The 15691-nt window shown below is 44.4% G+C and overlaps 1 protein-coding gene across 1 annotated transcript in view; it reads right to left on the bottom strand.

The window, feature by feature from the left end:
• Positions 1–13894, bottom strand: part of BRWD1 (bromodomain and WD repeat domain containing 1) — a 129565-nt gene extending 115671 nt beyond the window's left edge. The window contains exons 1-4 of the mRNA XM_023630166.2: positions 13223–13894; positions 13071–13129; positions 12906–12935; positions 12656–12715 (exon numbers count right to left, since the gene is read on the bottom strand). Of these exons, the coding sequence (XP_023485934.1) occupies positions 12656–12715; positions 12906–12935; positions 13071–13129; positions 13223–13271 (198 nt within the window). The 5' untranslated portion in view covers positions 13272–13894. The remainder of the gene's footprint in view (positions 1–12655; positions 12716–12905; positions 12936–13070; positions 13130–13222) is intronic.
• Between the last annotated feature and the right edge of the window lie 1797 nt (positions 13895–15691).

Genomic DNA, 15691 nt, shown 5'->3' on the forward strand with positions numbered 1-15691 from the left:
CTTCCTTTGCATCCTTCAGGTCAAATGTTACCCAATAAACAAAAGTTTCCCTTGAGCATCCATCTAAAATAACCTGTACCTCGTAACCCTCTCTTCCCAATCCCGTCTAATTGGTATTCCAGTAACTTCTCGGCAGCTTGTGGTCAGTTTCACCCCTAGGGTGTAAACTCCATGAATACGGGAGCCTCATCCACCTCATCCACGCCAGTATCCTCGGAACTTTAAACATGGTAGGCATTCATTTACTGAATAAGTGCATCATGCATGAGTGAATGAATAAACAACACAAAGTGGGGCCTGCAGCCTGGATCTGCTCCGTATGAATATCACCTCATTCAAGTTACTTGTCTCCTCTGGTTTCATTTCAAAAGGAAAATCATGATACATTCAAGGTAACAGGGTTACTGAGAAAAGAAAATGAGATTATATAGGTTAAAGCTCTTAACTTCTGTGCAGTACTAGACAAAAAATGACTCAAACATTAGCTACTGATACTATTTCATCCATTAGATTGGCAAAGATTAAAAAGATTAACTGGGTAAGAAATCAGTCTCTCTCATTTTTGGTAGTTGAGTTTTAAACTGGCAGAGCTTAAAGAGAACAAATTTATAATAAACATTAAAAACAACCATTTTATTCAATAATTAAGTGTCTAGAAATTTATTACAAGTGACAATTATATAAGATATAGATAAATAAAAGCATAGATTTGTTGTTGTTAGTGCCATGAAGTCAATTCCAACTCCAAGCGACCCTGTGTATGGGAGGGCGGAACCCTGCCTGGTCTTTTTGCACCATCCTCTCACCTTCTGGTGCTCTAACAAACAATGTTCCACTGCTATTCATAGGGTTTTCACGGTCAATTTTTCCAGATGTGGGTGGCCAGGTCCTTCTTCCTAGTCTGTCTTACTGTGGAAGCTCCGCTGAAACCTGTCCTCCATGAATGACCCTACTGGTATTGGAAATCCTGGTGGCATAAACTTTCAGCATCACAGCAACACACAGTCACCAGAGTATGACAACTGACAGATAGATGGTGTGGTTCCCTGCCCGGGAAATGAACCCGGCCAGCAGCAGTGAGAGCAGGAATCTTAACTGTAGACCCCCACGGCAGACTAAATGCATAGATATATAGATCTTATTTTGATATCAATACAATCAGTAATAGAAAAAAACTGGAAACCAAATGTTCAACAAGCAAATCGTCAGACACAATTTTCCAGAGAAATGGAAAGGAACTCACAACATAATTTTTTTAAAGATCTTATTTTTGTTCGAGTATATGCACAAAAAATAAACACTTCTCACTGTAGAGACTTTTCTAGTTCCTCTTTGCTTTTGCATTTTCTAAATATTTCACACTGAACATAAGGACTTTTTATTTAACATTAGGACAATTTTTAGTCACAATTTACAGAGAAAAGATTAATGAATTAATTACATATAACTTGTTGGTTACATTCCTATAGAAAGGCCAGTATCAACATCTTCAAACATTTACTTATAAATATAGGCAAATTTTAAGACTTTAAATTGAGGCTGTCCCAACAAGTTCTCTCTCAAACAAAAGTCTCTCAATTTGGAATCCAGCCTCAAATATAGCAGTGATAATTTAACTAAAGGACACCAGAACAAAGTGAGTAAGGGACTCTCCTGGCCCACAGGAAATGTGACTGACAGTCCTAGCCCTACATCTAACTAGTTATGGAACTTTGGACAAGATACATTCTAAGACTTCGGATTCCACATTTGCAAAAATAACAATAGGTAATACTGTGCGCTTACAATGTACAAAGTACACTTCTATTTTAAGGTTTTGACTAATTCCTCATTACCTTAATAATAGCTAACATTTAATATAGTGATTACTATTTGACACTGTTCTAAGAACTTTATATACACTAACTTACCATACCTCCCAACTATCTTCATTTTAGAGATAAGAAAACACAGACAAAGGCATTAAATAACCTGCCCAGAACCAAAGAGCTAATAAACGGCAGAGCTAAAAATATAAACCCAGGCTGCCTAGTTCCGCAACTCTCCATCATCTCTGAATAACTGTAATCAGCTATACTGCATCTTAAAAATGGCAAGTAATGAGATAATGGAGCGTTTAAGAATTTTAGAGTCGAACTTGTCTCCAGAAGTTTTCTAAGCCACATATCTGCAAACTGATTAAAATATAGAGAATTTTTTTCTAAGCAGTTAGATTCTCACCTCCAAATCTCACTTACCCACCCCATTACAAACACTAAAATGAAAAGCCTCAGCCAAACTCTGAAGCAATACTGCAAACATAATTCATCCTACACTGCTACAGTCATTATATAATTTTAACACAAAAGTTTAGCGTTCAAAATGCGACTTCCCCATTTCTACATAAAAAAGGAAAGGAAGTCAACAATCACTGAAAGATTCTATTTTGTACATTCCTATGAAATGAATTTAGGAGCTTTAAAAAAAGGGATGTATAACGTTCATGTATCTCATGGCCATTCACTGCTAAACATTGTTCTAACTGACCTAAAATGAAGCACACATCTGACAGAGATTTTTAAGAAATCAAAGATGATAGAAAACATCATTTAATAACCAAACTGTTGATGACTGGATCTCAACAAAAAAATATCCTAAGCATTAAACAACACTAATTCTTTCAATAAATATCGAGAGGCTACTACGTGTCAGGAAGTACAATTTGGTATGCCCACAGGTAACTACAAACAGTTATATGTCCTACATAATTTTTAAAGGTTAAAAGTAATCATTTATTCCAACTATTAAAAGGAGATAATGTAAGAAACTATTACTCACTTTGACAATGAGAACAAGCTGGATTAGTTTAGAAATAATTTGTAAACCCATCAGAGCTGAGGAAACAAATCTAAATGAACTACACCCCAGAAACTGATGAGCCTTTCTGTAAACAGAAAAAAAAAGACTCACAGTTCCTTTCATCCCCAGCACAGAGGCAGAAGAACTGACCACAGAAAAAAAACAAGAAAAAACCTACCAAACTTTTCAACTTAACAGCCACCTGTGGGCTGGCATGACTGATTAGAATGCTGAGGAGCCGCAGTCTGAGCCTGCACCCACCCCAAAGCTCTCCCACACCTCCACCGACTTCACAGGGCCAAAAGCTGGATGTGGAGCAGCTGGAGGAGAACCCCTACAATACAAGCGCACTGCAGAGGCCCTCCTAAGGCCAGAGACAGACAACAGAGCAGAAAGCCAAGGGCAGGACTGGCGAGTAAAGAGAACGCTTCAGCAACACAAAAGCTGGCAGGTGCGCTATAAAGGAGAGCAAGATCTTACAAAGTTTTGGAAAGAGAGCAACTCGGCTACAAAGTATAGATTTCTCAAGAATCTCACCAGTGCTCAAATCCAAAACTCTGCTGGAAGGGAAAAATCTTGGTCCCACCCTCAAAACATACAAAGGCTAGGGCAGAGGCCCGTGGCCACGTGGTTAAGTTCAAGCACTCCACTTCCGCAGCCCAGGGTTGGCCAGGTTGGATCCGGGTGCGGACCTACACTCTGCTCATCATGCCATGCTGTGGCGGCATCCCACAAGGAGAAACCAGAATGACTTGCAACTAGGATACACAACTACATACCAGTGCTTTGGGGAGAAAAAAATGAAGAGGAAGAGTGGGAACAGATGTTAGCTCAGGGCCACTCTTCCTTACCAAAAAGCATACGTTAAAAAAAAAAAAAGCGAGTGATGAACTTAATGTAACTAAAGCTGCAACAAAACCCAGAGAAGATCCTATACAAATTACATTGACCCAGCCCCACACACTAACAGCCTGAGAGAAAAAAGAGCACATCCTTTACTGGGGCTAATTACACTACTTCAGCCTCTACTCTTTTAAGACAAAAAGGCCCAGCATATTTCAAAAAATGATGAGATACAACAAGGTAAAATGTGAGAATATCTAATGTGACTCATGGTCAAGAGGGGAAGTAGTCAATCAAAGCAGACCCAGGGACTGCCCAGATGCTGGAAAATGCTCAGCCATTATCTCCTAAAAATATTTCTTCTACTCCATTCTTCTATCCTTCCCATTTGGGACTTTAATTCCACTTTAGACTGTTTGGTATCCTACAGATGCAAGAAGCTCAAAGAGGGCCGGCCCAGTGGTGCAGCGCTTATGTACACATGTTCCACCTCGGCGGCCCAGGGTTCGCCAGTTCAGATCCCGGGTGCAGACACGGCACTGCTTGGCAAGCCATGCTGTGGCAGGCGTCCCACATATAAAACAGAGGAAGATGGGCACAGATGTTAGCTCAGGGCCAGTCTTCCTCAGCAAAAAGAGGAGGATTGGCAGCAGATGTTAGCTCAGGGCTAATCTTCCTCAAAAAAAAAAAAGCAGCAACTCAAAGAATCCCAAACAATGTAAATACAAAGAACTCTACCTGGGTACACGTGGTAGGCAGCTTCTGGAGCTCTCCCCAACCATCCTCACCTCCTGGTATTCACAGCTTGTGAAATCCCCTCCATTTGGGTAAGTTACTTCTTTTTTTTTTTTTTTTTTTTTTTTTTTTAAGATTTTTTTATTTTTTCCTTTTTCTCCCCAAAGCCCCCCGTACATAGTTGTATATTCTTCGTTGTGGGTCCCTCTAGTTGTGGCATGTGGGACGCTGCCTCAGCGTGGTCTGATGAGCAGTGCCATGTCCGCGCCCAGGATCCGAACCAACGAAACACTGGGCCGCCTGCAGCGGAGCGCGCGAACTTAACCACTCGGCCACGGGCCAGCCCCTGGGTAAGTTACTTCTAACCAACAGAATACAGTGACACCAAGGGGATCCCACTTCCAGTACTAGGTTACAAAATATCGTGGTTTCTGTCTTGCTAGCAGACTACTGCCTTCTCAGTTTTCATCTTTTGATGATGAAAGGTGCAATGTTGGAGAGACCAATGTGGCAAGGAACCAAGGGTAGCCAATAGCCAGCTAGGAACTGAGGCTCTCAGTCCAAGAATCCCCTCCAGGAACTGAATCAGCCAAAACCTACGTGAGCTTGGAAACAGATCCTTCCACAGTCAAGCCTTCAGCTGCAACCCCAGGTCTGGCCAGTAGTTTTACTGCAGCCTTGAGAGACTGAGACAAGACTCAGCTCAGCTGTGCCTGGACTCCTGACTTACAGAAATTGTGAGAATGAATCTGTGTTGCTTTAAGCCATGGGTTTTGGGTCGATTTGTTAAGCGGCAGTAGCTAACAACTAGAATACATCACAGTAAAACTGCTGAAAATCAAAGACAAAATGAAAATCTTAAGAAGCAGCCAGAGGGAAAAACACTATCTTGAAAGGCACGATAGTAAGACTGTTGACTTTTCAATATTCATGTGCTGAAAGGGGAAAAAAAAAAACCAACCAGTCAGAACTTCACAGCTAACAAAAACAATCTTCAAAAATAAAGACAGGGGCCAGCCGTGGCCGAGTGGTTAAGTTCACTTGCTCCACTTTGGCGGCCCAGGGTTTTGCCAGTTTGGATCCTGGGCAGGGACATGGACCATTCATCAGGCCACGCTGAGGCAGCATCTCACATAGCACAACCAGAAGGACCTACAACTAGAATATACAACTATGTACTGGGGGGATTTGGGGAGAAAAAGCAGGGAAAAAAACAAGATTGGCAACAGTTCTTAGCTCAGGTGCCAATCTTAAAAATAAAGAAATAAAGACAAAAGGATATTTTCAAACCAAAGAAATAGTAAAAAGTGGGGGCCAGCTCCATGGCCGAGTGGTTAAGTTTGTGCACTCCGCTGCGGCGGCCCAGGGTTTGGATCCTGGCCACGGACATGGCACCACTCGTCAGGCCACGTTGAGGTGGTGTCCCACATCCCACAACTAGACGGACCTGCAACTAAGATATATAACTGTGTATGGGGTCGGGGGTTTGGGGCGATAAAGCAGAAAAAAAAAAAGAAGACTGGCAACAGTTGTTAGCTCAGGTGCCAATCTTTAAAAAAAAAAAAAGAAAAAGTGAAGTAATTGTCAACAAATCTTCATTAAAAGAAATACCAAAATAACTTGTGTGGCCTGAAAAAAAATGATCACACAAAAGAGGCATGAAAAGACAGGAAGAATTAAAATAACAGCACTAAGATCTGTAAAAATTTATAACATATGTAAAAGTAAAACATGATAATGGGCCAAAGGACAGGAAGGTGACAATTAACAGTTCTAACTTCACTTATCTGGGAAAGGGGTAAGTAACTATAGTATATGGTAATACATATTATAATCTCTAGACAATACAAGGACTCTAAGAATAATAAAAGGACACATAACTAAAAAACAATAGGGGGCTAGACCGGTGGTGTAGTGGTTAAGTTTGTGCACTCCACTTCAGTGGCCCAGGGTTCACAGGTTAAGATCCTGGGCACCGACCTACAGACCATTCATCAAGCTGTGCTGTGGCAGTGTCCCACATACAAAGTAGGCAAAAACTGGCACAGATGTTGCTCGGGGCCAATCTCTCTCACAAAAATAAATAAATAACAATAAAGAGAGGCAGGCCCAGTAGCATAGCGGTTAAGTCCGTGTGCTCTGCTTCAGCAGCCTGGGGTCCATGGGTTCGGATCCCGGCAGCAGACCTATGCCATTCATCAAGCCAAGCTACAGCAGCAACCCACATACAAAATGGAGGAAGACTGACACAGATGTTAGCTCAGGTACAATCTTCCTCAAGCAAAAAGGGGAAGATTGGCAACAGATGTTAGCTCAGGGCCAATCCTCCTCACCAAAAATAAACAGAACACTCGATTAAGCCAAAAGAAAGTGAGAGAGGAGAAATAAATAAGAGATAGGACAGATACCTGGTAGACTTAACACAATTATATTTAAATAATTATATTAAATGCAAATGGTTTAAACACTCCAACTAAAAGATTGACTAATAAAACTATAAGCTGTTTACAGGAGACACTTTAAAAATTAGAACATAGGAAGACTAAAGGTAAAAGGACAGAAAAAGATATAATACACCATCACTAATGAAAAGAAAGCTGGGGTGGCTATAGCAATGTGAAGCAAAGTTAGACTTTAGGCAAGAAGTATTATGAGAGAAAGAACATTTCCCAATTTTTAAAAAAGAGTTAAATTATGGAAAGGGCCAAACCACGGAGACAATAAAAACATCAGTGTTTAGGAGGGAGGGATAATTAGGCGGAAAACAGAGGATTTTTAGGGCAGTAAAATTACTCTGTATGATACATACCGCTCGAGATGTGTCATTATACATTTGTCCAAACCCACAGAATGTACAACACCAAGAGTACCTAACATAAATAGAACCCTAATGTGAACTATGGACTTTGGGTGATTACGCTGTCACTATAGGTTTACCAAGTGTAACAAATGTACTACTCTGGTGAAGGATGTTGATAATGAGAGAGACTATAGATTTATGGGGGCAGAGCTATACAGGAAATCTGTTATATTCTACCCAATTTTGCTGTGAACCTAAAACTGCTCTAAAAAAATTTAAGTCTATTAAAAAAAGGGGGATCAATTCAAGAAGAAAACAATTCTGAATTTGTATGTATTTACCCATTATATATAACCAACAACATAATACAGCTCCAAAATAACTGAAAAAAGAGACAAAACTCCACCGTCACAGTTGGAGATTTTAACAATCTTTCCAAGAAACCAATAGAGTAAGATGGCAAACATCTGTAAGGATTTAGATGTTTGAAAGAAAAGTCACAGGACTTTTGTCTCCTAGATGAAAATAACTGTTATGATTAAATAAGCTTAGGAAAACAAAGTAATAACTATTCTCCTTTAAAGTAGCACAGTCAAGGTTAACTGACTCATAGATAGCAACACCACTACCATTTATTCAGCACTGAGCTTTAGAGGCTGCCATTAGTTCTCCATCCCACATTCTGGTCATCCATTAATGCGTAAATTAGTCAGGTATCATTCATTCAGGCATTAAAACTCATAGAGACCGTATTTTGCTGTCTCATGAGACCTTACAATATAAATTAAGTGAAGGGGAAGTCTACATTAATTATGACATCAGTCTATCAGCACTGTTATTAATAAATACTACTGATTATTACTGTGTGCCAGGCACTGTAAAGCCCTATTTTCCCACATAACGTTTACAACAACCCTTTGATACAATTATTATCCTTGTTATAGAGATCAAGAAACTAAGGTAGAGATTAAATAATTTGCTTAAGATTAGAACGTGTAGTACGCAACACAAGTCAGGATTACAGCCCAGCCACCTGGCACCAAAACCCAAGCTTCTAATTTCTTCACTGTTATAGTGCTAGACTATAACTTGTCACCACAGTGACATGATCATTAGGTGTTCCCAAGTTATCAATGAAATGCCTACAGAATGATACATCTCTATAGTCAACTACAAAGAAAATGCAGAATCCATACAGAAAGGAAAGGTCAGCTATGCCCATGATGAAATATCTTTAGAATCTCACAATGACAATGATATAGTAATGGGATTAGTTGCAGTACAGGTGGTAAATACAAACTTGTTTTTGTTTTAAATGGGCAAATAAGTAGTCTTGCTACAAAAAAGGCTCAATGTGAGACTCAACTAAAGTCTATATGGCAGTGCACCCAAGTTCCAAGTCTTGGCTTATAATACTACCTCTACCATAAACTGATTCCTTAATCCAGTAGGGAGCTCAAGATGGTAATACTGCTCTCCCCTTGATTTGGGGAGTTAATTCATAAGGAAGGAAGGTTGATAAATAAGAGACGAAGAAGAAGGTATCAATACATTTGTGCAAGTTACAGTTATTCTGATATAGTAACAAGTTTTGTAATTGCTGAACTACTTTGATAGAATAAAAAGATAACTTACAACAATAAATTTAAAATACTATATTTAGAAGAGAAATTCTTAGATTACACTTAGATCCAAGTTTGCCATCTTGAGGGGACTACAACAATCATATATTTGTAAATATAGTGTGAAACGACTGAAGAAATTTAAGAATATTAAGTGGTTAAGATTAAATTTTCATTACAAATTAAACACGAATCAAAAAGTAAAACTACACTTGTTTCTATAAATATTACTAGATTTCTAAGTAAAACCTCACAGTCTAAGAAAAATGACTTACAACTCTAATAAACCAAATACTGATTTCAACACAAATAACTTCTATGTCTTTTTTTTTTTACACAAAAGGCCTACTCAAACATTATTTAAAAAAAAAAACAAAGGCAATAAATCCCATAATGATAGACTACAATGGAAGGATCTTCTGATTTTTTTTTTCTGGTTAAGGAAGAAACTTACCTGCAAAAACGTATCATGTTATTCAATTACTAAGTGTATCAAATCTCCTTCCCCCTTGTGGGGGGGGTGCGTGTGTGCAAGGCTGTCCCTGAGCTAAGAGCTGTTGCCAATCTTCCTCTTTTTGCTTGAGGAAGACTGCTGCTGAGCCAACATCCAGGCCAATCTTCTTCTATTTTAATGTGGGAAGCCACCACAGCGTGGCCACATCCATGCCCAGGATCCCAAATGAGGAACCTCAGGCTGCCAAAGCAGAGCGCATGAACTCAACCACTACACCACTGGGCTCGCCCCGCTTTTCCCCTTTCTAAATACATCTCTCTTTTACAAATCTAGTCCTTCCCAATTCCCATGCCCAATTCTATAGTTATATTTCCCTCTTCCTCTTTTTCCACCATCAGTAAATCATGAAAATTCCAATTAATTTTTATAAATTCACAGGCCCAACTACTAATGCAAGATTAGGTATTGAGAGATAACTAGTCTCAATTCTTCTAAAAAGTATCAAAAATATTCCTGCTTCCAAAGTACATGCAGGAGTAACAGCATGGTCACAAGCCTAAAATAAACTGTAGCTCTGTAAACAGTGCCATTGGAATCACCTGAAAAGTTTTTAAAAAGAGTGATGTCCAGTCCCACCACAAAAATTGTGATTTAACTGGTCACGGGCAAGGCCTGGCCATCCAGACTTTATGAAGCTCCCCAGATGATTCTGATTCAAGAATGAGAACTACTGAGAAAAAGAAGTTAAACAACACAAGAAAACAACATCATAAGAAAACAACCAGACAAAACCAGAATGTGAAACATTCTACAGCATAACTGACTCAGGCTCTTCAGTAAATCAATGGCACAGGAAAGAAAACTATGCAAGATAAAAAGACACAACATAATTTCACAGCAATGTATGGACCTTGTCTAAAGCCCAATTCAAACTAAACATAAAAAGACATCCAAAAAACAAGAAAAAAAATCTGAATATGGACCAAATATATGTGTCTGTACATACTATCAAGGAATTATGGGTTATTTTATGAACCTGATACTGGCACTGCAGTGGTATAAGAAATGGTTCGTAAATTTTTTTAGAGATGCACTCTGCAGAATTTAGGGATGAAATGCAATGTCTGGGATGTATTTTTAAATACTTCAGCTTATTAACCAACGGAATGAAGGAATGTTTGGAATTTGCTTAAAAACAATACAGCCTAGGGGAGAGAGATAACAGATGCAATATTCGTCGATAATCACTGAAGGCGATAAGGGGTACCTGGTGAATGGTTCATTTCTATTTTTCTATGTTTGAAGATTTCCACTGATTGTTTATAAATTATATCTCAAATAGAAACCAAAGTAAACATAGCAAATTGGTAATGAATTTGTCCATGGTATATGGGGGTTCACTACATTATTCTCATTTGTCTATATCTGAAATACTTAATAAAATATTTTAAAAAGGAGGGCTGGGCCCGTGGCCTAGTGGTTAACTTTGGTCTGCTCCACTTCAGGAGCCCAGGTTCAGTTCCTGGGCACAGACCTACACCACTCATCGGCAGCCATGCTGTGGCGGTGGCCCACGTACGAAAGAGAGGAAGACTGGCAATAGATGTTAGCTCAGGGTGAACCTTTTTCAGCAAAAAAGAGGAAAAGGAGATTTTCTCTAGAAACTAGAAGTTACCCATATACCCTCAACAAAAGAATAATCCTCTTCTGCACAGGCAGCTCATCCTCCACCACTTAGTGTTGGGGGAGAGAGAAAGGTAAAGATGAACAGGATACCCACCAGACAGACCCAATCAGCCATGTGACGAGAAATGACATACGTCATAGCCACATCACAGGGATGTATCACAGAGATTTTGAAAAACTTTAAGCAGAATTTCAAGTAGAGTTTTAAGCCATTCTAACAGCAAAAGCCAAAAAATAAATAAATCTATTTAAAACGTAACTTTTCTGGTAGTTATGCACTACATTTGTTTCAAAATCTAAGCAATGCTCTCTGCAGTAGCCTGACTGCACTGGCACGTCAATAACGTTTTTGTGCTTCACTGAAAACACTATTTTCTCTCATCAACAGAAATAAAACAATAAAACAGAGCAGTTCTTTAAACATTTCCTTGACTTAAATCTCAAAATATCAAACTCAAGAAAACATAAAAACTCTGCCATGATGCAGAATTTTTAAAACTCACTTTCTTGAAAATATTACTCACTTTGAAATGTTTACTTCAAAAAAACTCTAAGGCGGCAAATATTAAAACTGACAATTGAAACAGAACCCTTTGTTATTTTCACCCGACTTTAAGCATTAATATTGAACTGTTCACATACGGAAAACAAATCCCTTTGTTTACTTTCTGTTCTTTTGCTTAGCTCAGGAATGGCGACCATATCCTACCAACTTCTACTTACAGGTACCACAACTGTGATAAAAGACCATTCAGAAGCTCTTCCCGCCCCCCCACCCCCAGCTGTTTTGCTCATACAAGATGATAAATATGGCCTGGCAACTAAAAAAATCCTTTGTCCTAACACACAAACTGGCAAAAATATCTCCCTGAAAAGAGTTTTAACCCACTGAGGACAAACGAGCAGATAAAGCCGAATTACACACTGCCAGGGCAACTACAAAAGTCGACAAAGCACAATAAACAGAGAACTGTAACCTTGCCTAACGTTGCTCCAAAAAGAGAAACTGCACAGTTAGAGCCTCTACTAAGCTATGTCCCGCAAGATCGACATCAAAAGTCATCAAAAAATGTCCGTTTCCCTATCAACAAGCGTTGGGCAGTTTAGAGGAGCAAAAGGACTGGAAGAGTGGCACATTCCCACGACAGCAACATTTTTATTACGCCGCTGACGGAAAAAAATAAAAAATGCTAAAGATAGGAACACTCCTGCACCTTTCCGACGGCGAGGACTCTATTCCCTGGGAAGAAGCGGTGGGAAGGCCTGGGCGGGGCTGGAGGACGGCAGCCAATCAGAGGGCGCGTTACAAGTCGGGTCCGGGAGAACAGCGTCTGAGAGCCGCCCGCCGAGTGGCTGGCGCGCCCCCGCCCGCAAGCACTCGCCCCCGGCTCCGCCACCGGCCGCGCACCTGGGGACCCACCCTGCCTCACCCCGAGGGCTCCACCGCCCCCGCCGCCCCCGCCGCCCCCCCGCGGCCGTGTCCTCCCCGAACCACCCCAGCCGCCCCAAATCCAAAGCAAACCAAACCAAACCTCCCGGGGGCGGGGGGTAGGGGGGTGCCGCTGCCCCGGCGACGCCCCCGAGCGCGGCGAGCTCCCTCCGCCCCACGAGGGGAGCCCCGACCAGGGGGCGGGGGGCGGACGCTGGGAACCCGGGAGGGAGAGGCCAGAGTCTCACCAATTCCTCGTAGCTCCTGCTGTGCTCGTTGCCCTCCCAGTCCAACCTCTTCGGCAGCAGCTGCAAAGACACGGGACGCGCACGAGTGACCACCGCGCGGGGCCGGGGCCGGGGCCGGGGCTGGGACTGGGTGGGGGCGGCGGGCGGGGCGGGACCGGGGGCCGGGCGCGCGGCCCCGGGCAAGGTCGCAGGGGGTCCGGGGACGCGAGGGGACGCGGCGGGGAGGGCGGGGGACGCGGCGAGCACAGACCTGGTACTGCTCCAGCTCCTGCACCAGCACCTGCACCGATGAGACGCGCAGTCAGGGGGCGGGGGTGCACCCGGCCCTCCGCACCCTCCTCCCGCGACCCCCGGCGGCGGCGGGCCGGGCCCGGGGCCCCGCACCTCGGCCGCCGCCGCCCGCGCGCGCACTCACCTGGGCGGCTCTCCGACACGGGCCGGCCGAGAGGTACCGGGCGATGAGGAAGTACAGCTCTGCGGGAAGATGGGGAGACGGGGCTCGGGTCAGGGGGGCGCCGCGGCGGGGGCCGGGGGCGCCGTGGGGAGGGCGCGGGCGGCGCGGCTTACCCGACTCGATGAGGGGCACCGGGCGTCGGGCGGGCGAGGGCTCCGCCATGGCCGGGCGCGGGGCGCGGGGCTGCAGCGAGCGAGGTAAGCGTGTAGGCCGCGCCGAGGCCTGAGCGGGCCGGCGTCCCTCTACCTCAGGCGCGCCGCCGCCGCCATGCCGTGCGCGCCGCCAGACGACGCCTCCGCGCAAGTAGTCCCTCCGCGACCGGAAAAGTAGTCCCTCCGCGGGGGCCGCCGGGCGCCACGGGACGACCAGAGGTCGGGTACCGCCGCGAAAAGGGGGCCTCGCCGCCCGCTCCTCTGCCTCAGGGGCCGCAAGGAGGGGAATCTAGAGGGTAGTCCAAGACCCGGGCCTCGGGGAGGCGGCGAGTGGGGGAGGGGCGCGCGCGTGGCCGGGATCCGTGCGCGCGGTGAGGCGGCCGCCGGCCATTGTGAGGCGGCGGCGCGGCGGACGGCGGCGCGGGGGTGGAGGTCGGGCGGCGCGCCGCGCGGGGGCGGGGGCGGGGGCGGGCCGGGGGCCGCAGTGGGGTGGGGGTGATCCCCGGGCCCCGGCTGGAACGGAACTCCTCGACGCGGAACCGCAGCGCCACGGGTCCGGCGGGGTCGCCGGCCTCGGGCTCCAGAAGGGCCGTGTCACAGACGGCCGCCCGCGGCCCGTGTGTCTGCCCCCACGGAAGGTCGCTCGCTCGCAGGACGCGAGCCCCCGAAGATGAGACTGGCGACACCCACGGAGGAGAACGTCGGCCCGAGAAGCCCTCCGCGGGGAGGGGAGGAGGACGGCGGGGAAGCCGCAGGCTCGGGGAGGCGCGGGGGCTCGGAGGGCACAGCGAACGTTCCCCGAGAGGCTGCGGGGCCTCACGCAGTGGGGAGCGGAGGCGTGAACCAGCCCGGGCCGCGGTCCTGGGGAGACCCCGCAGTCGGGCACAGAGAGGGTTAAAGCAAATGCAGTACCGCGCGGAGGATGTGACCCTCCCCGGTCGCGGAGAGCAGCCCGGAGCCGCGATGACTTAGCCGGATAGGAACAGCGATGGGAGGAAGCGGGCAGTGCAGGCAGGCAGCAGCCCGTTCCAAGGAGGAGAAGCAGGAAACGAGGAAACCGTGTGTCGTCAGCATTCCTTTGGAAGACAGTTGTAGGACTTGAGGTTGGAGCAGTGGACAAGGGCCCAAAAAATTCCATTACATGCCATGCTAGGCTTCTGCCCTAACCGGATTCATTTACTCAGCACATCCGGTGTGTCCTATTCTGAACCCTAAAGTACAGCAGTGAGCAAAGCAAATATCCCTGCCCTCGTGGAGTGTACGTTGTCGTTCTAAGTTTTGCTCAGTGTGATATCCTCCACAGCATGTAGTGGTTCAGATCCCACTGGGATAGGATCAACCCTGAGCTGTCAGATGTGCGACTTAACCTCTGAGCCTCAGGTTTCCTCACCTCTAAACTGTAGGTAATATCGTGCCTACTTGCAGGGTTGTAAGGACTGAATGGGTTGCTATGTGTTCCTAGCATATAGTAAGCGCTATACACATGCTAGCTTTTATAATTATTTACACCAAATAGCAAAAGGTGTTGTATATATTTGTGAGGGGACAAATTCAAACATGTTTGGACGATTGCATCAGTACTGTGATCTCATGTCTGTTAATTCAGCAAACGCTATCAAGTGGTGGAGATAAAAAGATGAATAAGCCACAGCTTTGCCATCAAAGACTTAGTGTGTTTTTAGAGGAAACAGATGTAAGCAAATAATGACAAGATATAGGGCAGAGATGGAAGGGATGTGAAGCTGTCTGTGGCAGAGGAAGATGTCAGAGAAGTTTACGTCTTCCAGACTAAAGTGCCTGCAAAGGGATCCAGGCATGTGAACAGCAAAGAGCCAAGACAATGAAGAACATTTCAAGTTTAAGGAACTCAAGTTTACTGTGACTATTTGGGTGACTTTAGAGGTGTGGATGGGACCCATTAAGTCAGAAGTTAAAATTGGGAGCAACTGAAGGGTTCTAAGCCAGGAAGGATCCATTTTCATTAGGATAGATTTGAGAAAGTTAAGACCTAGAGGCAGGAAAACCACTTAGACCCCTGAAATAGGAAAGAAATGAAGATGCATTAGGGCAATGGTTATGAGGATGGGAAGAAACAAGTTCAGAAATATATAGGAGGTTAAATCAGCAAGATGAAGTGGAATGAGAAGGAAGAGTCACCAAAAAAAACTCAGTTTGTGGCTTAGTAGGTCAAGGTTGTGCCACCAACTGAGACAGAGCGTACAGGCTGTAGCTAAATTGTTAAGATGGATAATGACCTGGAACAACCTGATTATTTGAAGTTACAGCTCCTATGTTCCCATGGACAGTATGATCTGATGCTACAAGATTACCAAAGTTAACAAATGACAAAGACAAGACATAAAGAGAGGAAAAGGTAAGCTTTAAAAGATTGACCAAGGAGTTGGGTATTGCATTTTGTAACAATACCAT

This window comes from Equus caballus, chromosome 26, assembly GCF_041296265.1.
Source record: "Equus caballus isolate H_3958 breed thoroughbred chromosome 26, TB-T2T, whole genome shotgun sequence".
Lineage (NCBI taxonomy): Eukaryota > Metazoa > Chordata > Mammalia > Perissodactyla > Equidae > Equus > Equus caballus.